The sequence below is a fragment of the Mustelus asterias genome, chromosome 2 (assembly GCF_964213995.1).
Source record: "Mustelus asterias chromosome 2, sMusAst1.hap1.1, whole genome shotgun sequence".
NCBI lineage: Eukaryota > Metazoa > Chordata > Chondrichthyes > Carcharhiniformes > Triakidae > Mustelus > Mustelus asterias.
In genome coordinates, this window is record NC_135802.1 from 95,962,049 (window position 1) to 95,987,103 (window position 25,055).

General features: G+C 41.5%; 1 protein-coding gene across 1 annotated transcript in view; it reads left to right on the forward strand.

Moving 5' to 3' along the window:
• Nucleotides 1–5,317: 5,317 nt before the first annotated feature.
• Nucleotides 5,318–25,055, forward strand: part of stk31 (serine/threonine kinase 31) — a 96,298-nt gene continuing 76,560 nt past the window's right edge. Inside the window, exons 1-4 of the mRNA XM_078228318.1 lie at nucleotides 5,318–5,357; nucleotides 10,044–10,105; nucleotides 18,316–18,414; nucleotides 23,491–23,565. Of these exons, the coding sequence (XP_078084444.1) occupies nucleotides 5,318–5,357; nucleotides 10,044–10,105; nucleotides 18,316–18,414; nucleotides 23,491–23,565 (276 nt within the window). The remainder of the gene's footprint in view (nucleotides 5,358–10,043; nucleotides 10,106–18,315; nucleotides 18,415–23,490; nucleotides 23,566–25,055) is intronic.

A 25,055-nucleotide genomic window follows, 5' to 3' on the forward strand; every position in this document is an offset into this window, starting at 1 on the left:
AGATGTGTCGGTTAGGTGGATTAGCCATGGCAAATGAGCGGGGTTATGGGGATGAGTTGAGGGGAGGGCCTCGGTGCAATGCTCTTTCAGAAAGTCGGTGCAGACTCAATGGGCTGAGTGGCCTCTTCTGCACTGTAGGGATTCTATGATTCTGCCAAGTAAAATATTAACATTGAAAATGTAGAAAAGTCTTCAGCTGAGTTAAAGTTCACTATTAGATAAAACGGTAGAGTATATTTGAAAGGATAGCCTACCATGACAAACAAGTGTAAATATTTAATCTTTTCTCATTGCTTTTATGTATTCAGTCAAGATATCTGTTGAGATAGCAGTTCTGAAGTCTGTTTATTTACTTAGAGTTTTATGAGATAAAAGCAAAATACTGCGGATGCTGGAATCTGAAACCAAAAGAGAAAATGCTGGAAAATCTCAGCAGGTCTGGCAGCATCTGTAAGGAGAGAAAAGAGCTGATATTTCGAGTTCAGATGACCCTTTCTCAAAGGAGTTTTATGAGGTCTTGGCTGCAACCCTTGACATTGTTTACAGAGCACATTTAAAGATTCAATTTGTATATTTGGAGTTTGTGAGCTAGTCAATGGCTTCCAACTCTTATAACAGGGCTTATAGATTCAGTTCATAAAGTGGATAATGGGTGAGGGGTGTTGTTATATGGCCGCGAAGGGCACAGGGGATCATCAACCAACCTTTCTGTGGGCTTTGTGGGGTACAAGTTCCCTCATTGAGTGAATGGAGGCTTGCCCAATGGGAAGTGAGCAGTAGGGGATTAAAACACATTGCTTCAACCTGGACCAGTATTCTGTAGGTCCCTTGGTATTGACTTGCTTGCTGTAAGTCGTGCATGTGGCCCTTTCTTGTGTTATCATTAAAGGGTTTTTGGTGATGAAAGACTGACCTTGGTGGAATTATTACATTAGTGACAAGGAGTAAACACATTTTTTTCTCTCCGCACAACCTCCATAGTCAAGAACAAGCAACTCTTCTCTGGTAAGAAAAGGCCTCTTTTTGGGAAACTTGAATGCTATGATACCAGCGGGGAAGACTGGGCCCAATATACAGAATGCATGCGTTACTTCTACTGTGCTAACAACATTGAAATAGATAAACAATAAGTAATTTTGTTGAAGGTACATGGGGCCCCAACATTCAGTGTGATAGAACATCTGACCTACCCAAACATCCCTGACTCATTGTTTTACTGAGTTAGTACACTTGGTCAAAAACCACTATGACCCAAAGCCCTCTGTTGCGCTCCTGAGGTACCACTTTAACATGGTAGGGAGAACCCCTGGGGAACCTATCTGAATTTCTGGCCAGGTTACGAAAACTAGCAGAACATTACAAATTTAGACCACCTCTAAACAAAATGTTGTGAGACAGATTAGTATGCAGCATAAATAACCTGACGACTCGAAAGAGACCATTGGCAGAACCCATCCTGGATTTTAAAAATGCCATTGAAATAGTTTTATCACTGGAAAACACAGAAAAAGGGACTAAGGAGCTACAGGAGGCATCAGGCAGCAATGCCCTCCAGTTAGGGGGAGTGGCCTTGTGTAATTTTTTTATTCATTCATGGGACATGGACATCGCTGGCCAGCATTTATTGCCCATCCCTAGTTGTCCTTGAGAAGATGGTGGTGAGCTGCCTTCTTAAATTGCTACCGTCCATGTGCCATGGGTTGACCCACAATGCCGCCAGGGAGGGAATTCCAGGATTTTGACCCAGCGACTGTGAAGGAATGGCGATATATTTCCAAGTCAGGATAGTGAGTGGCTTGGAGGGGAATTTGCAGGTGGTGGTGTTCCCATTTATCTGCTGCCCTTGCCCTTCTATATGGAAGTGGTAATGGGTTTGGAAGGGGCAGTCTAAGGATCTTTGGTGAATTGCTGCAGTGCATCTTGTAGATAGTACACATTGCTGCTACTGAGCGTCGGTGGTAGTGGATGTGGTGCCAATCAAGCAGGCTGCTTTGTCCTGGATGGTGTCAAGCTTCTTGAGTGTTGTTGGAGCTGCACCCATCCAGGCCAGTGGGAAGTATTCCATTTCACAGTGAAAAATTGTTGTGAATAATGGAGGCAGGTACAAGAATTATAAAGACTGAACTGCAGGGTCTTCCCGGAAGAGCCCAGCTGTCAATGCATTCATTTATTTTTTAAAAAGCAAATGTTAATAAATAACGCAAGATGGAGTAGGCCTGTACGTTTTGATGCTTTTCAAAGTTTTTTTGGTAGCATCTGCAAAATGTCGTATTAAAAATGCAATAACCCCATGTATTTCTGATGAGAATTTTGATAGTAATGATGGAAGCCGGTTGTTTAGTGGTAATGCCACTGGACTCACAGTCAAGAGGCTCAGGTTAGTGCTCTGGGACATGGGTCCAAATCCCACCACTGCAGCTGGTGGAATTTAAATTCAGGTGAATTTGGAATTGAAAGCTAGTCTGGTGACCATGAAACTTTCATCAATTGTCATGAAAAACTCATCCGGTTCACTAATGTCCTTCTGGGAAAGAAATCTGCCTTCTTTACCATGTCTGGCCTACACGTGACTCCAGACCCACATCAAGGTGGCTGACTCTTAATTGCCCTCTGAAATGGCCGAGCAAGCCACTTAGTTCAAGGGCAATTAGGGATATCTTTCAATACCAACTAAATAAACGAACTCAAATTAACTTAGGGACAAATTAAAAGCGGCAGCTCCCCAAAAGGAGGGGGAACAGCCCGAACAAAGTCAAAAGGAAACTTAAAACATTAAATCATAATGTGATTTTTGGGGTTTAAGGGCAATTAGGGATGGGCAACAAATGCTGGCCCTAGCCAGAGACGCCCACGTCCGGTGGAAGGATTAAAAAAAACATTTAAATCCTACCATGATTTAATTTAATTTATACCTCTAATACCAGGTTTTGCTTTGCATCTCAAAACTAAAGGTAAAGATGTCTGCCTGGTTCCAAGTGATAAATAAAATGATTTAGAAGCCACCCATTATAAAGCTCTGACATTGCCTTTGCACATGTGCAGGAGGTGCTCCCCCTGGTGTTGTGGCATCTTGTTGGGTTTCCCTCCACATTGCAGGGTGTGAGACTGGGGAGAGTGGCCAGACCACAGCTCAGTGAATCCGCCTTCCCAGCATAGATCACAGGGTCTGGATAGGAGCTCCGCGCAGGTTGAAGCTTGTTATTTCCCAACATTTTAAAAGCAATATAATTATGCTGACAAGAAATGCAAAACTTTCTGCAATTGAGAGTTGTTGGGGATGTACCGATGTTTGATTTTCGACCTTATTTGTTTCCTTAAAAAAATGCTGTTTTGCAGGTGAAATGGGATTTGATTGTCGGTACTTTTGAAGACCCGCCCTTGCTGGCCGCCGCAGTAAAACACGTGTTCGACATACAACAATTTTTTTGTACCAGTTGATAACTTGGTGCTTGTGTGAGGGTTATAATAATTAGAATGAGATAGTCAGGGTTCTTGGCATAGTTATACCTCTGGGAGCAACCTCACAAGTCAAAGAGTGGTGGCAGTTCGCTTTAGACATGTGAGGGGCAGTCTGATCTGGAAAGGAGCAGAGGAAGGTCAGTCTTGGAGGAATTTTATCAATAGGCTGTTTGCTGAGTGGGGGAGGGAGAGAGGCATATCTCTAATTGACCTTCAGATGATATGTTTCTCTAATTCTATAGACTGAGGTTAAGCATTGTTGGCTGACCTGCTTCTTAATAGAAGACCTGTAAGTGGACTACGGGCAGAAGTATCTTGTATTTGGTTGTGCTAGTCTGTTGCAGACAGCCTTTACTGTCCAGTAACTATTCTGAGCAAGTGTTTGGCTGGGTCTTCTGAATTTGCAGGATTGGTCATGAACCTGGTTTCCTGGACTGCGGCCCTGAATGCAGAGTGAGGTCTGAATATCCATTTGAGTATGGGATGTAAACTTATTCTTGTAACTCTAAATGTGGCAACTTTCTGATTTTTCTTGGGCTATCAAAATGTGCAGCTGCAGTGGTTGAGGAAAGGGGGTTAATGGGGGGTGATTGGTGAAGCTAGAACAAGTTTTGAGAAAAGTATTTCTTCAATTTTGTTTTAAAAACATGTTTTCCCATTTGCATTGCACTTAGATTGGTGACCTACTTTGCTTATGAGTATCATTTTTCTGTACTGTGTTGATATATTGCACGGATCTGGTTACTGGGGTCATAATGTAACATTTGGGTGAGACTACAAAAAACAGGGTAGGCTGAAAATTTCATGACAGGAAAGTGTTGGGTGATAGAGAATAGTTTCTTTTAATGGTATGCATCTCAACACTATTTGGGTAAAATTGAGTTTTATTTGCTGGTTCCAGTTATTCCATTAGTAGTCTTTTAATGAATACTTTTGCTTAAAACAAAGTTGTTTATAGTTCCTTTTTTAAAGAAGAGACCTTTTTGATGTTGGATGCATGGTTTGATGACAGAATAGGTTCCCACCAGCCTATACATTGCAACCCATTGGCTCAGATTCAAATTTCCTTTCGGCACGAGAGTGCTCTTTACCCATGTATTACACGTACATAAACCCCTCCACACAGCTTTAAACAAATGTTTTGAAAGTGCTGTTCGGAATTTCCACCCCATGAGTACATACAAAATCTTTGGTTAATTTTAAAAGATATTCAGGTTCTCAGCCTTGGATATGTTTTGACCTGATTTAACTCTGCAATGAACATGGCTATGTGGGAACTTCAGCATTGCAGTGAATCAGTGTTTGCTAATTAATGCTGTTGAATGAAACACATCCTGGAACATAGAACATAGAAAAGCTACAGCACAAACAGGCCCTTCGGCCCACAAGTTGCGCCGAACAATTTCCTTACCTTCTAGGCTCATCTATAACCCTCTATCTTACTAACCTCCATGAACCTATCCAAAAGTCTCTTAAAAGACTCAATCGAATCCGCTTCCACCACCACTACCGGCAGTCGAATTCACGCACCCACCACCCTCTGAGTGAAAAACCACCCTCTGAGTGAAAAAAATATCCTGTATGACAAAAACATGTTTTCCCCTTCAAAATAGTTTGAGATTCTTGATCTAAAGTTGATGATGTGTGTCAGTGCTTAGTACTGCAGCTGGGTATTCTTCACAGAAGAGGAAACTAATGTGTGATCCCACTTGTGTACTCCTGATACTGTACCTTTTTTGAGTGGTGTTGACAGAACAAGTTCAACTGTCTGGTTGATTGATGCAGAATGCTTGGGATGATAAATGTCTTCATATAAACATATAATACTATTCCACTTTATTTTCTAGCAAATGTCAAGATGGATGACAGAAAGGAAGTGAATGCTTCTGAAAAAATAGGTGAATAAGTTGTGATTTATCTACTTATTTATAAATTTATTCTGTGATTTCCTATGTTTCCAAAGAGGTAAACACAAATTCTACTTGATTATTACAATATTTAACAGAGGCAAGTGGGAGAGGAGAGCGAGACGAGAGCCACTGTTGGGTTATGCCTTACATTTCCTTAGCCAGCTTTGGTAAATGTCTGGAAGCAAGTCAGTTGCCAACTTTGTTGAACACTGCATATTTTGCAGAAAGTAAGGAGTGTGGTGCACAGAAGGAAGAATTTTGCATTCTCAAAAAGTGGTAAAACCATGCATGTTAACTTTACATACTGTTATGTATGAATGCTTAGGGACCAGTTTGTATTCTAGTTTTAAAGGGGGCATTTACTTTGGTTGTAGATGTTGAACTAGAGCAACTTCTACACTCTTATCTTGCGTTTCTGTTATGGGAAAAGCGTCCAGTTGGTGGAATTGGAAATTACAGTAGCACCAGGGCAAGTGCATTATCTATTCTTAAATCAGTTAAATTGTCTGCCTTGTGTGGTGTAGTCAATTAATGTCTATAACTTTCATTCATTTTGCTTGTCATCATCATTATCAGTTTAATTAAACAGAAGATTAAAAATAGTGGTTGTTTATTTTAAATTGCTGAATGTTTGTTTGTTTATGATGATTGGATACTCTTTTCCTATTTAGAACAAACACTTGGGAATTGATGTGTGGTTTGAAGCCATTGATAGTATGGTGGGGCATGCAAAGTGATTACATATGGTCACTGGGAAGGCACCTAATGTAGGATGACTGGACTCGTTATATACATGGGCTTTAAGTTCTTGATGGCTGTCGTTTCATTTGTTGCTGTTCCTGCTTCCTGCCCTGAACAAGCATTTATTTGTTTAATCAGTTCATGATCATAAACCATTGATTGCACGGTTAGCCAATGAAAACTACACTCTTAGCCAACAACTGTTGAACTAAAATGTTGCCAAGAATCACCTGAAACAAACTGGCTTTCTCTCTCCTATGCCAATTACCTTCCTGTCCATTTCCAGCATTTTCTGTTTAGTGCAACTTTTAGGCTTCATTTTCTATTGAGATACTCGGTCTCTTCCACTAAGAGAAAAATGATTGAATTATGCAGCAAGTTTTGTGTATAGAATGTTAACAGAAATGATCATTTTTAGCAATCCAGATACTTGGTGTGGCCATTGATTCTTTCATATTCACCTTCGTATGCAGGGGGATTTCAAATAATGGAATTTGTTTATATTTTCACTTCAAAAACAAAGCAGTAGTTACAGTAACAGTTGTCAATTTTTATCTTCCAAATTGTGTGGTCTAGATAAATCATTGCACACTGTGTCATGACTGGGAAGGGAACCATTTGCTCCTTATTTCAATATATGTTAAATACTATGTGCCTGAAGTGGGATTCAAACCCATACCTCCAAGCAGTACACAATGTAGACCTATTTTCACACCGTAACTGAATTTCCTCACTTGGGTCATGAAGGAGATTTGAGTACTGTTGGGACAGATATCAAAACTAGAATGGGTCGTCATATTCAACTAAATCTTAGATGAGCATCAAAAATAAACCACTCACTAAAATAATACTGGGATTTTTCCAATTCCCATAGCAGCCGTCATTGTAGACTGAGTGGGCTGAGAGATGTTTTGCTCAACGTGTTGTGAATCTCTGAAATTCTACAGGGGGTGCTCCATCATAAACGACATTTAAGACTGGAATTGATAAATTTTGAGTCCTAAATGATATAGGATTAGTGCAGGAAGGTGGAAGATTAACATTGATCTTACTGAATGATGGAGCAGGCTGGAAGAGCCTACTGCAGTTCCTATTGCATTTGTTCTTACTAAAGAGAGAATTCTGGAAATTAGTTTTTGATCAGTCAGCAGCTAATAGACGGGTGGGTTTGACATTTCCTGTGTGTTTTGTAAGAACTGAAAACTAATAACCTTGTCAGCAAGTTGAAGCTCATGGAATAGAAAGGACAGTGGCAGAATGGATCCAAAGTTGTTGAGTGATAACTAAAAACAGTGGTGAACTTTTGGACTGGAGGAAGATGTACAGTGAGGTTCCTCAGGGATCAGTATAAGGACCATTGGATTTTGTGATTGATATTAATAACCTAGACTTGAGTGTCTAGTCAATTTCAAAATTTGTCTGTCCCACAACTTGGAAGTATTATGAGTAGGATTGTGGTCGACTTCAAGAGGGCATAGAAAAGTTGGTGGATTGGACAGACACATGGCAGATGAAACTTGATGCAGAGAAGTGTGAAGTGATACATTTTGGTAGGAAGCACAAGGAAAGGCAATCAAAAATAAAGATTTCAAAGAGGTTGCAAGAATCCAGAACCTTTGAAGTACATGTGTAGAAGTGGTTGATAAAGCTCATGGGATCCTGGGCTTTATAAGAGGACAACAGGAAGGAAATTATCAAAACATTTGTTTGACCTCAACTAGAGTATTGTATCTAGTTCTGGTCACTGCATTTTGGGAAGGATATGAAGGTGTTAGGGTGTGAAACTTTTTTAACAAGAATGATTTCATTGAGAAATTTCAGGTACAGGAATAGATTGGAGAGCTGGTGTACTCCTTGATAAGATTGAAAGGAGATTTGACAGAGATGCTCAATCATGAACAGATAGGGATAAATAATGGTTGACAATCAGAGGACACCGATTTTTAAGGCGAATGGCAAAAGAGCCTCAGCTGACATGGGTAAATGTTTTCCCTCAATGAGTGGGTAGGATCTGAAATGCAGTGTGTGTGTGGTGGATGCAGATTCAATTGTTGCTTTTAAAAGGGAATTGCATAAAGAGGGAAAGAGAAAAAAGAAAATGCAGGGAAAAGGTGGGGGATTGAGATTAGCAGACTTGCTCTTGCAGATACATGATACAGACAGAATGGGCTGAATGGCTGCCTTCTGAACTGTAACCATTCTTTGATTCTAAGCCTTTTATTAGGAAAGGGAGAAACAGTAGATAATTGAGGTTGCATACGAATTAGGAGCTGGAGTAGGCCTCTTGAGACAGCTCTACCATTCGATAAGATCATGGCTGACCTGATAACCTATCCCCGATAACCTTTCACCTCATGTTTATTAGGCAGCAAGGTGGCACAGTGGTTAGCACTGCTGCCTCACAGTGCCAGGGACCCAGGTTCAATTCCCGGCTTGGGTCACTGTCTGTGTGGAGTTGCACGTTTTCCCTGTGTCTGCGTGGGTTTCCTCCGGATCTCCAGTTTCCTCCCACGGTCTGAAAGACGTGCTGGTTAGGTGCATTGGCTATGCTAAATTCTCCCTTGGTGTACCTGAACAGGCACCGGAGTGTGGCGACTAGGGGATTTTCGTAGTAACTTCAATGCAGTGTTAATGTAAGCCTACTTGTGACACCAATAAATCAACTCCAGGTATTAGTTTAGTAAACCTCTGAACTGCTTCCATCGCATTTACATCTTTTCTTGAATATGGTGACCAATACTATACACAGTATTCAGAATGTGGTCTCATTAGCGCTCTGTATGACTGAAGCATAACCTCCTATTCAATTCCCCTTGCAATAAACAATAACATTCTATTAGCTTTCCTTATTAATTGCTGTAGCTGCATAGCAGCTTTTTGTGTTTCATGTACTAGAACATCTAGAATCCTCAGAATCTCAGTTCTGCGTACTATCACCAATCTAATAATGTGCTTTTTTTATTCTTCCTGCCAAAATGAACAATTTCACAATTTCCCTCATCCTCTTTATTCACTCACTTAACCTATATCCCTTTATAGCCTCCTTATGTCCTCTTCACAACTTGCTTTCCTACCTATCAATGTGCCATCATAAATAACTCTTAAATAAATACTTAAGAAAATCTCAGATGATGAATTGAAAGCAGGAAGTGCTGGAAAAAAAACTCCCCAGATTTGGTAGCATCTGTGGAGAGAGAAACAAGAGTTCACAGTTTCCGGCAACCCCATTTCTCCATCCACAGATGTCCGAACTGCTGGGTTTCTATAGGACTTAGACTTTCATTTCAGATCATCAACGTACTTTGCTTTTGATCTTAAGACGGCGATTGAACTGAGGCAATGGAAGTTGTTAAAAGAATGAGAGAAGGTTTAAAAACCATCAGGAAGGTGCAACAAGATTTAATAACAATCTGAAGACTGGTGAAAATGCACAATGCTGAGAATATGGTGGGCCAACTGGTACCAAAAAGGGAAAAGGCATGCCCGAACCCTGAGCGCACAACTTCTCTCCAACCAAAATTGTGATCTGTTAAGCTAAATCTGAAAACGCCTTCCCTCTCCCCAATGACGACTGCAGTCCACATCCCCGTGCAGCAAAGAAAATGATAGATGTAATGTAACTAAAGTTACATTACTAAATTTAATGATCACAGGCTGAAGTACTAGTCCTGCTGTAAAGTAGCTTGTATCCCATTAGGGTATATTGGATTTAAACTTGGATTTAAACCAGCACTGGAATGACTGCACGCTAACCCATAGCATCACCTGGTTTCTCAAATGGCATGAAACAGGTTTCAGACTGAAACATAAGTCAACAACAAAACTCCTTAATTGAATTGATTTATTTTAGAGTCTGTGATTCACACTGTATAAGATTTTGAATATTGAAGAAATGTGCTTTTTTTGGTAATGTCAAATGTTTGTAATTTCTAGTATTAAACGTTGAAGATATAATGGGAAGTCACATTGAAGACCCAATTACCTTCTGGGGTCAGGTAATTCCCATTCAATTTCTTTAATGTACATCAAAATGTGGATTTTCTATTTTAGATTTCTGTATTGTATGTGTAGAGTATTGGAACACAGTAATTTATGCAACTCAAAAGTTCCATTTCCGATTAGTCATTCAATGTTACATCATGGCAACAGGCTTGTGCAGTGTTTTTGTTCATGGGCTGCTTAGTCTCATCTCACTCTTGTTTGCTGCCCATTGCGTTTTTATTGTGCACCATTTCTCTCTCTCCCCCCCCCCCCCCCCCCCCCCAAGCAGAAATTTTTGATTCTATGGATTTAGCAAGAACAGGTAGTGGTAGATAATTTCATATTGTGTCCATCCTCCATATTAAAACACAAATTCTCTAACCTCGTCTTTAATTTAAGATGTGATTATCTTAAATTTGTGTGCACTTGTTATCATTTGGCTGATAAGCAATCAGATACTGTTTGTTTTACCAAATCACCTATTAACATTTGCAGTTCCAGTGGGAAAATTTAACTTGTCAAGACTCTCTTCATAGCCATAACCTGGCATTCCTGATAACTTTCTAGTGAGTCTGTGCTGTTCTGTTCCCATTGATTCATTATGCTTACTGTAATGTTCTGCTCAGAGCTGCACATCATTGGCTGTAGTCTAATTAGTGTTTGGTACAAGTTCAGCACAGTCTCTGCTTTTGTGTTTTACAAAATCAAGGACTCCAATTTATGTGGTCAACTCTACTTATGCTGCCATATTTACTTACCCATAGAACATAGAACAGTACAGCACAGAACAGGCCCTTCGGCCCACGATGTTGTGCCGAGCTTTATCTGAAACCAAGATCAAGCTATCCCACTCCCTATCATCCTGGTGTGCTCCATGTGCCTATCCAATAACCACTTAAATGTTCCTAAAGTGTCTGACTCCACTATCACTGCAGGCAGTCCATTCCACACCCCAACCACTCTCTGCGTAAAGAACCTACCTCTGATATCCTTCCTATATCTCCCACCATGAACCCTATAGTTATGCCCCCTTGTAATAGCTCCATCCACCCGAGGAAATAGTCTTTGAACGTTCACTCTATCTATCCCCTTCATCATTTTATAAACCTCTATTAAGTCTCCCCTCAGCCTCCTCTGCTCCAGAGAGAACAGCCCTAGCTCCCTCAACCTTTCCTCATAAGACCTACCCTCCAAACCAGGCAGCATCCTGGTAAATCTCCTTTGCACTCTTTCCAGCACTTCCACATCCTTCTTATAGTGAGGCGACCAGAACTGCACACAATATTCCAAATGTGGTCTCACCAAGGTCCGGTACAGTTGCAGCATAACCCCACAGCTCTTAAACTCCAACCCCTTGTTAATAAAAGCTAACACACTATAGGCCGCCTTCACAGCTCCATCCACTTGAGTGGCAACCTTTAGAGATCTGCGGATATGGACCCCAAGATCTCTGTTCCTCCACAGTCTTCAGAACCCTACCTTTGACCCTGTAATCCACATTTAAATTAGTCCTGCCAAAATGAATCACCTCACATTTATCAGGGTTAAACTCCATTTGCCATTTTTCAGCCCAGCTTTGCATCCTATCTATGTCTCTTTGCAGCCTACAACAGCCCTCCACCTCATCCACTACTCCACCAATCTTGGTGTCATCAGCAAATTTACTGATCCACCCTTCAGCCCCCTCCTCTAAGTCATTAATAAAAATCACAAAGAGCAGAGGACCAAGCACTGATCCCTGTGGCACTCCGCTAGCAACCTGCCTCCAATCCGATAATTTTCCATCCACCACCACCCTCTGTCTTCGATCAGATAGCCAGTTACCTATCCAATCGGCCAACTTTCCCTCTATCCCACACCTCCTTACTTTCATCATAAGTCGACCATGGGGGACCTTATCAAACGCCTTACTAAAATCCATGGAAATGACATCAACTGCCTTAACTTCTTCAACACAGTTACCTTCTCAAAAGATTCAATCAAATTTGTGAGGCACGACTTGCCCTTCACGAATCCGTGCTGACTATCCTGGATTAATCCGCATCTTTCTAAATGGTCGTAAATCCCATCTCTAAGGACCTTTTCCATCAATTTTCCAACCACCGAAGTCAGACTAACCGGTCTATAATTACCAGGGTCATTTCTATTCCCTTTCTTAAACAGAGGAACAACATTCGCCACTCTCCAGTCCTCTGGCACCATCCCCATGGACAGGGAGGACCCAAAGATCAAAGCCAAAGGCTCTGCAATCTCCTCCCATCATTTGCACATCTTGGTTCCTTTAATTTAAAACCTTGCCATCTGTTGGTGGATTGCAGTCATAAAGGGTTGTTAGCCCTGCGGTAATAGCTTCCATGTGATTCAGGCGTGAATGGTAATAAACAAGTTTTAATAGACATTAATATTCTTGTACGACCATTCAATTACAAGCAGTTAAAGCAGCCTGTTTTCACTGTGAAATTCAAGATGATCAGACTTGTCCTTGTGCTGTTGTTCCAAGCAAATGGATGTCCAGCTATCCTGAGAACTCTAATTTGAGGAAAGAGGCTCTGTTTATACAAAATAAATATATTATAAATTCTTTCTCAACAGATGCTTCCAGACCTCCTGAGTTTTTCAGCATTTTTTGATTTTAGATTCTAGCATCTGCATTATTTTGCTTCTATCTTTATACTGTTTGGCTATGTAGGGCAGCACACAAGTATCTTTCTCCTTATCTCTCGGTCATTAATCCTAGTAATTTCTATTGTCGTTCACCATTAATGTCACCCACTCCCAATTTGAGTCTGCTTAGATCTTAAAAAGTGGTGAAACTCACTCTGCTATTTCCTCTTTAATCCCATTTTATAAATGGTTTGTTCCTCGATTCTTTTTTTCTCACACCTGGGAGTCATCAATGTTCAGGTAATTTACCTGCCTTGCATTCCATAAAATCTCTAATATTCACCACTGCTATTCCATACCCAGGTTCTATCGTCTCAATATAAAACTGTTCAGTTAAATACAGCAAATTCCCGGTAGTACTTCACCTTAAATTTCTTCCCTTCAGCTGTGGACTTCCAGCATTGGAGGTGCTTTTTTAAACTAGAATGTATTTGAACTCTATCATTCCTTGTTAGTGTAATTTTCATTGTTGTGCTAAAATTGTATATTCCTTTTTATTTGTTTATAAACATTAACAATTGGAGCATAAGTTGATCATTTGGCCCCTCACGGTTGCTCCGCCATTCAGTAAGATCATGGCTGATCTGTTTGTTTCGAATCCCACATTCCTATCCACCCCGATAACCTTAGATTCCCCTGTGTAACAAGAATCTATCTACCTCTGCCTTAAAAATAGTCAGTGACTCTGGGCCCTATTTTATCATTATGATTCTAAGTGCTGGTCAGACTTTTCAGACCTGACTTTTAGACCCATTCTCAGGCACCCCCACATCCACTCTGCCTGAAAAAATATCAGCGATTCCAAATTGCGCTGTAGAAGCCAGTGGGCGGGGCTTAGCACACCCTAAATCCTGCAGCTCCGATTGGCGCCTCCAACTGCGCATGCACAGAAAAAAAATGATAGAATGCGGCTCCCGGGGTGGATAATGCCTCCCCCTGGCCGCCACAGACATTGCCCCATCCCCACAACATTACTGACCCTCTTATCCATCCAGGCTGATCTCAGGCAGAGTGGCAGTGAGGGGGAAGTGCCGACAAGGTTGGGCGTGCAGCCCATTAAGTCAATTTAAATACATTTAAATGGCCGGCTCATCTGTTTTGGGCGCAGTCCCGATCGCGGCCATTTTCGGGCCTTGGTAAAAGGGGAACCGGCGCGGAGGTGGGCGCGGATTGCCCTACTCGCCTCACACCTGACTTTACCAATTTTTCACACCTGAAAACGGTTGCAACTTGATGGTAAAATCGGGCCCTCTGTTTCCACAACCTTTTAAGGTGGAGAGTTCCAAAGTCTGACGTGAAATAAATTCTCCTCATCTCTGTCATAAAAAGGTGACCCCTATTCTGGACTCGCCCACAAGAGGAAACACCCTTTCCTCGTCCACCTTGTCAAGACCATTCAGGATCTTCTGCTTCGATCAAGTTACCCCTCACTTTCCTAAACTCCATTGAAAGCAAGCTCAGCCTGTCCAACCTATCCTCATAAATCAACAGGCTCATTTCCCAGCGTCAGTCTAGTGAACTGTTCCTAACGAATTTACATTTTTCCGAAGGAGACCAAAATTATACTTTGTGGTGTGATCTTGCGATGCTTTGTATAACTGAAGCATAACATCCTTACTTTTATGTTCAATTCCTCTCCTAATGAAAGCTAGCATTCCATTAGCCTTAATTATTTGTTATACTGGTGTATTAAGTTTTTGTGATTTATGCACAAGAACACCCAGATCTCTCTGCACCTCGGAATTCTGCGGCCGTTCTCCGTTTAAATAATCTGTGTTTTTATTCTTCCTGCCAAAGTAAGTAACTTCACATTTTCCCACATTATACTCCATCAGCCAGATTTTTGCCCACTCACTCAAACGATCTATATCTATCTGCAACCTCTTTATCGTCTTCACAACGTAATTTCCTACTTATCTTTTGTGTCACCTGAAAATTTAGCTGCCACACCTTCGCTCCCCTCATGTAAGTCATTCATGTAAATTGTTAAAGGTTGAGGTTCCAGCACAGACTCCTGCAGGACTCCACTCGTCACATCCTGACAATCAGATGAATACCGATTTATACATACTCTTGTTTTCTGCCAGCCAACCAATCTTCTATTCAGGCCAATACGTTACAAACTGCATCCCCACACCACAAGCTTTTATTTTCCGCAGTAACCTTTGATGTGGCACCTTATCAAATGCTTTCCATAAATCCAAATACATTACGTCTACAGGCTCCCCTTCACCCAGAACGTCTATTACTCCATCAAAGAACTGCAATAAATTGGTTGAATGTGATTTCCCTTTCACAAAACCATGCTGACTCTTCATGATTATCTTGAGGTTTTCTAATTGCCCAGCTACAGACTCCTTAATATTTTTTAATACCTTCCCCAGTACAGATGTCAAGTTAAATGGTGTTGTTTCCTGTTTTCTGCCTCTGTCCTTTGTTGAACAGAGTGACTATATTTGATACTTTCCATTCAGGATAGGATCTTTGTTTTTCATTTTGAATACCCTTTCCTGGACCTTTACCATTTCAGTTATTACAATAAGCTTAATTATTTTTTGCTTATTTTCCATAATGTTTTTCTATTTGTAATTGTTCTACTTCATTACCAGAGCCAGGTTATGCTACGCTTCCTCCTTTTGTTGGGGTCAGAATAATTTGACCAAACATGTAACCGATGGCAAAAGAACCCTTTCATTTCTCATCAAAGATATTTTCCCTGTCAGTCCATTTTGGATCATTCTGTTTTCTGTAGTTACAATTCCATTGTTAAAACATATTTGCCAAATGTTACTTCAGATTCCTGTGCACAGTATAAGATTGACAAGGAACCCAGGCCCAATGACAGATTATTTCTTTGCTCGTTGTCTTCAATTTAATCAAAAGAGATTGTTTGGACCAGTTTGATATTTAAATCCTTGCGTGTCAGTGTCTTGAACTAATACTGTTACCCACTTTCTTTTCTTCCTTAATAATGTACCTTTTCGCTTATGCTAACAATACTTTCATCCACAGGGTAACAAGTAAATATAGTTTAACAAATAAACCTTCAATTTGCTCATTGTGAGTAAAAGAGAGAATTTGCATTTCTATAGCAATTTCCACTGGATGCCCCAAAAAAGCCAGTGAAGTTCATTTTGAAGCACTTTTTGACGGGGCTGTCAGCTTAATGTCTCGTGCAGAAAAAAAACAGCACTTCCAACATTGCAGAATCCCCTCAGTCTTGCACTAATTATAACCTCTGGAGTGGGACTTGAACCCACGATCTTTTGACTTGAAGGTGAGAATGCAATTAATGAAGCAAGAATTATAATTAATGGCTAGAATAAGTATGATGTACAGTGAACACGTGGAAGACTCTTAAGATGTGGCATTTTATCAAGTACATTGTACCTGAAGCATTAACTTTTTCTATTTTTGTTACCCTATTGTGTGACCTGCTAAGGGTTCCGAGCCTTTTTTCCAAGTTCCCGGCAGCTGCAGTTTTTTTTTCTGTATCCTCTAACTGTAAATTTGGCTGGATTTAGTTTTATTCTTTACTAAATTGGAAATGAGAGCCTGAGGCTCATGGATCATCATCTAACTTTGAACTCGAGTGCAGTAGTGGGAAATGTGCATTGTCCGAGGTGCTGACTTTTCAGCAAAGATAGCAAAATAGGTTCTGGTTGATGTTATTGATCTCGTTACACTGAAGAAAAGCTTGGTGTTCCTACTACACTTCATTGAAATGCTTTGCAATGTATTTTCATGTAAAAAGTATTGTCTAAATGTAAGTGGTTTTGTAGGTTTGAAACTTTTCTGTTACTAAGTAGCTGGGAAATACTTGAGACTGGTCCATAAAAGAGTTCATCTCCAAATAGTCTACCTCGTTTACAAGAAACTCATGAGATACTAAATTGGAAGCAGGTAACCTCTCGGTCCCATTTCTATTTAATTGACAGTATTTTGTTAATCATTCTCAATTGTATTCGTGTTGAGTTTCTAATCTGTCTGTCATCAGTATTAGTGGATGATAGCTGAATGAGTTTGTCTGGTATTGATCTCAATGCAGGCATAAAATGCTTATTTTAAAAGTATTAATAGATCCAATAAAATTGACGGTAAAATGTAAATTAACATTTGGGAGAAATTTAGTGGTGGCACCATGGATCCCATCCACTGGTGGGAACCCCATGTTGCCTTCCATAGGAGACGTGATGCAATTCTAAAGTAATTGGATACTTGCCTTGCACTGAATTAAACAAGATGCTGAATGGAAATCTCACTCCTCAGAGCTGCTGCCAATCAGTGATGGCCAAGGAGGGGGCACAGCCAGGAGGCAGGGAGAGGAGTCGACAGCAGGGGTATGGCTTTGTGTGGGGGCCCCTGTTTTCCGATGCTGGCTCTCTTGATCGGGCGCAGCAGCTTTGAACCTCCCTGGAAGGCTGCAGGCGAACCTCACAATTTGGTTGAATCGATGAGCAGTGACGATGGGTGATGCTCTTTAGTAGCCACTTGGGGGCCTTAATTGGCCTTGGGCAGAAGGGAGGGAGACAGGGAGGTGCAGGATCTCCACTCTGCAACTACCTACCCCGATCACATGCCCCTCCACCTTCAAACCTGCCTCTGGCATACTAATTCCATCAACTAAGTGATCATTCTCTAATTTTGCAAATGGAAATTTCTGGGCTGTAATTTCCCCAATATTGATTTGTTTTGGGTGGGGGGGGGGGGGGGTCAATTCTATTTCCCTTGCCTGGCTTCTGGCCAGATTAACAGGCCAACTACCAGGTGGGAAATCCAGTGGTATAAGGTCACAGCTGGGGAATGTTGGAAATGTTTCTGAATATCAGGAAAGATTGGATGTTGATGGAGGATGTGGGTGCATGTCAAATTGGGAGGGAGAGATCGACCAAGTGGGGGGGGGGGGGAGAGAATCTGACTATTAGAAGGGAGAGTAAGGGCTGTGGGAAAGTTGAGGTGTCAGCAGACTGTGGCAGCTGGCAGAGGTCATGGTTGGGGGAACACTCTCTTGTACTTTCCTGGCTCACAAGTTATGCTCCAAAAAGCCTGGGCCCTCTGTATTCATTTAATCTCCATTTAGCTGCTGAAATTTTGAGCCCTGAGGTACCTGGCCAGCAATCTTTATATTGAAGTCAGATTTGCAATTGCACTGGGTATCTGATTTAAATATTATAATGTAAAGCCTCACTTATCCAAGATGGACATGACACAACACACAAACTGGTGGTGTAAAAATGGCAGCAGCTGTAAATGCAGCAAATTGGGATGCATTTCTCAATGAAAAAAATCCTCAGCTGCCTATTGCGGGCAGAGAAAGGAAGAAATTTATATCATTCGGCCTCGAGTCATCTTAGTACTGGACATGACTATGGGTATGGAGGTTATCTTCGAAATAGTAGATGTTAGCTGGTGAGAAGTATTTTGAGTGATGTAGTTTTCAACCTCTTTATTACATATTGAGTTCTATATTTGAATCTCCTGCACAGTGCGGCCTTCAACCTGAATTCCAAACTGTTAAAATATTGTTTAAATTTAAATCCTGTGTATGCTTCACACCCAGACTATTGAATTAATTGAAGACCTCCTTAAGATATCGGCTACTTTGACAGAAATTTGCCCGTTTGGTGCCGAAGTATTTGGAGATCCTGCTCCTGAGAAGGTATTTTACTAATTAAAATGAATCGAATGAAGGAGCAGCTAAAGGCTGTTTATGAACTCATTCCCCTTCCCTATACTTTATAATAGGATGATCCAGGTGAGGAAAGCACAAAGCTTAGCTCACGAAGGTGCAGCAACATGGCACTGAATCTGCTTCATTTTATTATAAATATAGCACAGGTTTCTGAGTTAGTGTGTGCTTATTGATCTCGGCAAACAATTGCTATTAATGGCCTTTGTTCTGCACCGGCTACTGGTTGCTTGTGGATCAGTGTTAAAACCTTTGCTCTTCATTGTCAGTGATTTGGATGAAATTGTCATGAAAACAGTTAGCAAATTTGCAGACTATACAAAGATTAGTGCATGGGAATAATATAGAACATTATTCCCATGCACTATGCAGGGTGATAATCTTAAGGACTTTTAATGAGGAAAAATACCTAAATTTCATAGCATATGAACTTCTGAAGATTTATTACACCAAGAAAGGTGTATTACTAGGATCATCAAATACAAAACAAACTGTATTGTCCTTGGTTAAAACTTGGCTATGCTTATCCTGGAGCACTGTATTTTTTGATCACAAAATAGTTACTGTGCAGAAGGTGGCCATTCAGCCCATCATGTCGGCACCAGTCTCAATGTGCTTGCCTTTTTTCCACAATTTTGCACATAAACATCTCATGTCCTCTTGAATGCCTCAATGGAATCTGCCTAAACCACACTTCCATGAAGTGTGTTCCAGACCTGCACCACTTGCTTCTTTTACATATCACTCTGTGCTCTCTTGTTCTTGAGCATTTTATGATTGGGAACAGTTTCTCCCTATCTACTCTTTCCCCAGGATTTTGAGCACCTCTATCAAATTTCATCTTAACCTTCTCCTCTACAAGGATAACGGTCCCAACTTCTCCAATCTATCTTCATAAACTGAAGTTTCTCAACCCTGGAACCATTTTTGTAAACCTCTCCTACGCGCTCTCTAATATGTTCACATCCTTCCTAAAATGTGGTGCCCAGAACTACACGCTAGTCCAGCTGAGGTCTAACAATCCTATACAAGTCCTTGCTCTGGTACTTCACGCCCTTATTAAAAAAGCCTTGAATACTGAATGCTTCATTAACTGCGCTCTCTTTCTGTCCTGCCACCTTCAATGCTTTATGCACATATACACCCAAGTCCCTCTGCTTCTCCACACCCTTGAGAATTGTACCCCTTATTTTATCTTGTCCCTCCATGTTCCTCCTACCAAAATGAAGCACCTCTCGCTTCCCTGTACTGAGCTTTAACTGCCACCCATCTGCCCACTCCCCCAACTTGTCTATGTCCTTTTGAAGTTCTATGCTGTCCTCCTCCCAGTTTACAATGCTTGCAAGTTTAGTATAGAACATTACAGCGCAGTACTGGCCCTTCGGCCCTCGATGTTGCACCGACCAGTGAAACCAATCTAAAGCCCATCTAACCTACACTATTCCAATATCATCCATATGTTTATCCAATAACCATTTGAATGCTCTTAATGTTGATGAGTCCACTACTGCTGCAGGCAGGGCATTCCACGCCCTTGCTACTCTGAGTAAAGAACCTACCTCGAACATCTGTCCTATATCTATCACCCCTCAATTTAAAGCTATGTCCCCTCGTGTTAGCCATCACCATCCGAGGAAAAAGGCTCTCACTATCCACTCTATCTAATCCTCTGATCATCTTGTGTGCCTCTATTAAGTCACCTCTTAACCTTCTCTCTAACGAAAACAACCGCAAGCCCCTCAGCCTTTCCTCATGAGATCTTCCCACCATACCAGGCAACATCCTGGTAAATCTCCTCTGCACCCTTTCCAATGCTTCCACATCCTTCCTATAATGCGGCGACCAGAACTGTACGCACAAGTGCGGCTGCACCAGAGTTTTGTACAGTTGCAACATGACCTCCTGGTTCCGAAACTCAATCCCTCTACCAATAAAAGCTAACACACCGTACGCCTTCTTAACAACCCTATCAACCTGGGTGTCAACTTTCAGGGATCTATGCACATGGACACCCAGATCCCTCTGTTCATCCACACTACCAAGTATCTTACCATTAGCCCAGTACTCTGTATTCCTGTTACTCCTTCCAAAGTGAATCACTTTGCACTTTTCCGCATTAAACTCTATTTGCCACCTCTCAGCCCAGCTCTGCAGCTTATCTATGTCCCCCTGTAACCTGCCACTTCCCTCCGCACTGTCTACAACTCCACCAACTTTAGTGTCATCTGCAAATTTACTAACCCATCCTTCTACGCCCTCATCCAGGTCATTAATAAAAATGACAAACAGCAGTGGCCCTAAAACAGATCCTTGCGGTACACCACTAGTAACTGAACTCCAGGATGAATATTTCCCATCAACCACCACCCTCTGTTTTCTTCCAGCTAGCCAATTCCTGATCCAAACCACTAAATCACCTTGAATCCTATGTGTCCGTATTTTCTGCAAAAGTATCATCCATGAACTTTGAAATTGTCCCCTGCACATCAAGATCTAGATCATTAATATATATCCAGAAAAGCAAGGGTCCCAATATTGATCCCTAGGGAGCACCACCACAAGGCTTCCTCCAGCCTGAAAAATATCCATTGACCAGTAATGTCTGCTTCCTATGACTCAGCCAATTTTGTATCTGCGTTGCTACCTGTCCCTTTTATTCCATTCTCACAAGTCTGTTGTTTAACTCTGTATTAAGTGCCTTTTGGAAGTCCATGTACACCACATAAACAGCATTACCCTCATCGACCTTCTAATAAACCTATGGTTGACTTTTCCTAATCAACACATTTTAAAATGTAGCCATTAATTCTGTCCCATGGTGAGTAATATGGAGCAGGAATTCTCAATCAAGGCTTCTCAAAGTTTTCAAGGACTCCACCAATATGTAGGCAAAAGTAATCCATGTTTAGCCTAAATGAAATATGACAGCAGATTCTCAAATTCGAGCCTGTGTTATTGTAAGGTCACTGGAAAGAGGACAGTGATTGGAAGATATCAGCAGCAGTGTGATGTTTGAAAAAGCTGAGTTATAAAGTAGCGCTTGGAGGTGAAGATACACCAGGAGACAGCAATGCTGTTTTAATTTTATTTTTTCATGGGATGTGGGTGTTACAGGCAAGGCCAGCATTTGTTGCCCATCCCTAATTGCCCTTGAACTGAGTGGCTTACTGGGCCATTTCAGAGTACAGTTAAGAGTCAACCACGTTGCTGTGGGTGTGGAGTCACATGTAGGCCAGGCTGCGCCAAGACAGCAGATTTCCTTCCCCCTAAAGAATATTAGTGAACTAGATGGGTTTAAATGATGACCATGAAATCATTGTCAAATGAGTTTTTAATTCCAGATCTTTCTGGAGTTCAAATTCCACCATTTGCTGTTGTGGGATTTGAACCCAGGTCCCTAGAGTATTATCCTGGGGGTTTTTCCTGGAAGCTGTAAGGCCATAATTTCTAGCTAAGTCCCAGATTCCCTTGGGTGTGGGAAGGTGTGGGTAATTGGTGTCATTGATGGTTTAGAACAAAAAAGAAAAGTTGAGCACAGGAACAGGCCCTTCGGCCCTCCAAGCCTGTGCCGATCATGATGCCCTAACTAAACTAAAGAAAAAATCTTCTGCCCTTACTTGGTCCATATCCCTCTATTCCCTCCCTATTCATGTACCCATCCAGATGCCTCTTAAATATAGCTAATGTGCCTGCTTATACCACCTCCTCTCTGGGTGAAAAACTTCCCCTGCACATCTCCCTTAAACTTGCCCCCTTGTAATTGCCATTTCCACCCTTGGAAAAAGCCTTTGACTATCCACCCTGTCTGTACCTCTCATAATCTTGTAGACCTCTATCAGGTCTCCCCTCAGCCTCCATCTTTCCAGTGAAGTTTATTGGAAGAGTTACCTGCCCTGCTTCCTCCAACCTGCCACCCAGATGCAGTCTTTACCACAGACCCTGCCTACTCCTGGCCAAACTATGGCTGTGATGAATCATTTGCCCTGCCTTTTTTTGCGGGATATATGGAAATTTTGTTGTTCTGGCCTTACGCAGGCCCCCTCCCTCATCTCTCTTTCCGGTGCATTGATGACTATCGGTGCAATTCTCAATATGAGCTGGAAAATTGACTTTCCTTCCAATTTTATTGTTCCCTTATCTTCACTTAGTCCATCTCTGACTCTTTCCCAACTCAACTTCTGGACTCCCACAGTGACTTTGACTAGACTTCCTCACATTCTGCCTCCTGTCAGGACTCTCTCTTCCATTCCCCCTGTTTATCCGACTCCATCGCATCTGTTTGCAACCTTCCACACAAGCGCTCCTGATATATTTTGCTTTTTTCTCAACCGAGGATTCCCATCCAGCATGGTTGACTGGGCCCTCCGCTAGGTCCAATTAATTTCAAGCAATTCTGCTCTTGCCCTGTTCCCTGTCTCCTAGAACTTTGGAAGGGAGCCTGTTGTCCTCACCTTCCAGCCGCCGTGTTCAGTGGATCACCCTCTGCCATTTCTGCTGGCTCCAGTGTGATGCCATTGCCAAACACCTCTTCCCCTTTCAGCATTCCAAGGAGATGGTTCCTGCCGTGCCGCCCTCGTCCACTGCTCAGTTTAGTATTTGATTTTCAGTTTGTGATGTGCTTGCGTTGGATTAGTGGAGGTATATACTTGGTTTCAAAAGCAGATTTCCTCGGAATGCATTGTTTCATTGGAAGTTCAAATTAACTCTTTAAGGAAGCGTGTTTGCACCTCTTTAATCTCACAGCTGAAAAATTAATGTGTAGGAAATAAAGATCAAATCTGTGCCCACTTTTACAGAAATGATTAATGCTTCCCGGGATGAAGTATTCTCTAAATGTTTGTCTAAGCTTATACCTTACTCACATTATCTGAAGTTGATATTGTTTTATTAAATTTAACCACACTACCTATGAACCCGACTGGATCCTTTAAAGTTAATGATATTGGCTACTAACGTGAATCTTGTCCTGGACAGAATTCTGTTTCGATTTGTATGATGTAATAGCTCTTTAAGAGGGACCAAAAACATCAATGTTTTTATTCATAGATTTATGGTGGGTTATATTCTGAAGACCAGTGTTGGTATAGATGCAAGCTGAAAAAAATGATGACAACTGAAAAGGTATTTGATATTTGGAAATATTGTTACTCTTGAAAAATGGAAGTTTTTAACCTGGTCATCCAACATGGCTGGTTTTATTTTGTAAGGTGGCGGTTGTATCAAGTGACCAATAAGGTGTGACTTTGATAGATTCATTTCATTATTTAGATCTTAATGAAGTCTTTAAAATTCTCAAGAAGTCATTTTGCAGACCTGGGTGGAAAAAAAATCTCCAGTACCCGCACCCGCGACAGTTGGAAACATCTTTTCCTGATTGTAACGAGGCTAAAAACCGTAAACCATCAGATTGTCTCAGGATTCCCAGTTATCCACTTGACTGAATTGTGCACGAGTCAACCCAGGATTTCTGAACACTATCACCCAAACCCTATGAAGTGGTACCAGGAACATTCAGCGGGTTAAAGGAATTACTAGCCCATCTTCCTTGAAGCACCATAATTTAGTATTTAAGCGCTAGTGATGGCCAACGTTATTTGTTTATACATAGTATGGTGCATGTTTGTTAACTTCCATGTTTGAAGCCTCTGTCCACTGGAAAACCTGTACCCTTTCATGTGTCAGTTATTCCTCCTGTTTTGACCCCATATTCACTCCATCGTGCCAAGCGCACAGACTTCATTGTATCAGTCACACAATGGCTTAGCCATTTATCGCCAGATGGGGTCATGCGCTACCTGCTCCTTCTGCCAAAATTGTCCTCCTTCAGGATTACCATGGAGTGCAAAAATAACCCCATCTTCTTTATTCCACTGCCAGCTATCATGTTGTGTGTCCCTCACACTATCCATACTCAGCAACATTTGACAGTGGTTCGAAGCCTTCACACTTTTTCTCCCACGCTCTTTGCTCACAAAGCCAACTCATTCCCAGGCTCCCTCCAGATTCCTTGACTACCAAGTTCTCATATTGGCCTGAATGTTAGTTAATGTTAATGGTTCATTTTCCTTCGGTACTGCCTTCCCAATCAAAATTGCTGTCATCACACACCCTGAAATAAACCCAGCCCCGAGCCTTGCAAGCCACCATAATGTCTTCAGCCAACTTTCCCCTTTAAATCCATGAATATGTTCTCCCCTCGTGGGTCATTTCATGCATCTTCTCTGCAGCTCTCTGTTTGAATCTTCAGCTATTTTTCCAATCCTTCTTTGGAACTGCCCTAACATTAACAGAAATGCAGAACAGATTCAGTAAGGTGATACTGGGAATGAGAGAGATATTGGTTATAATGAGAGACAAGAGAAACTGGGCCATTATACAGCAGAGGTTAAGAACAGACCTGATAAGGGGGCTTAAAATTTTGAAGGGTTTGATAAATATGAGCAAACTATGGCCTGAATTTGCTGACCGTTCACACCCTGCCGCAGCTGCCAGAGGATGCAGAATTTGGTGCTCAGCCAAATCTCCATTCACTGTAGCAGGATGGGAAAATCCCGCTGTCGTGAACGGCCAGAGAATCCCACCCAATATCTACTGATTGGCATTTAGGCACC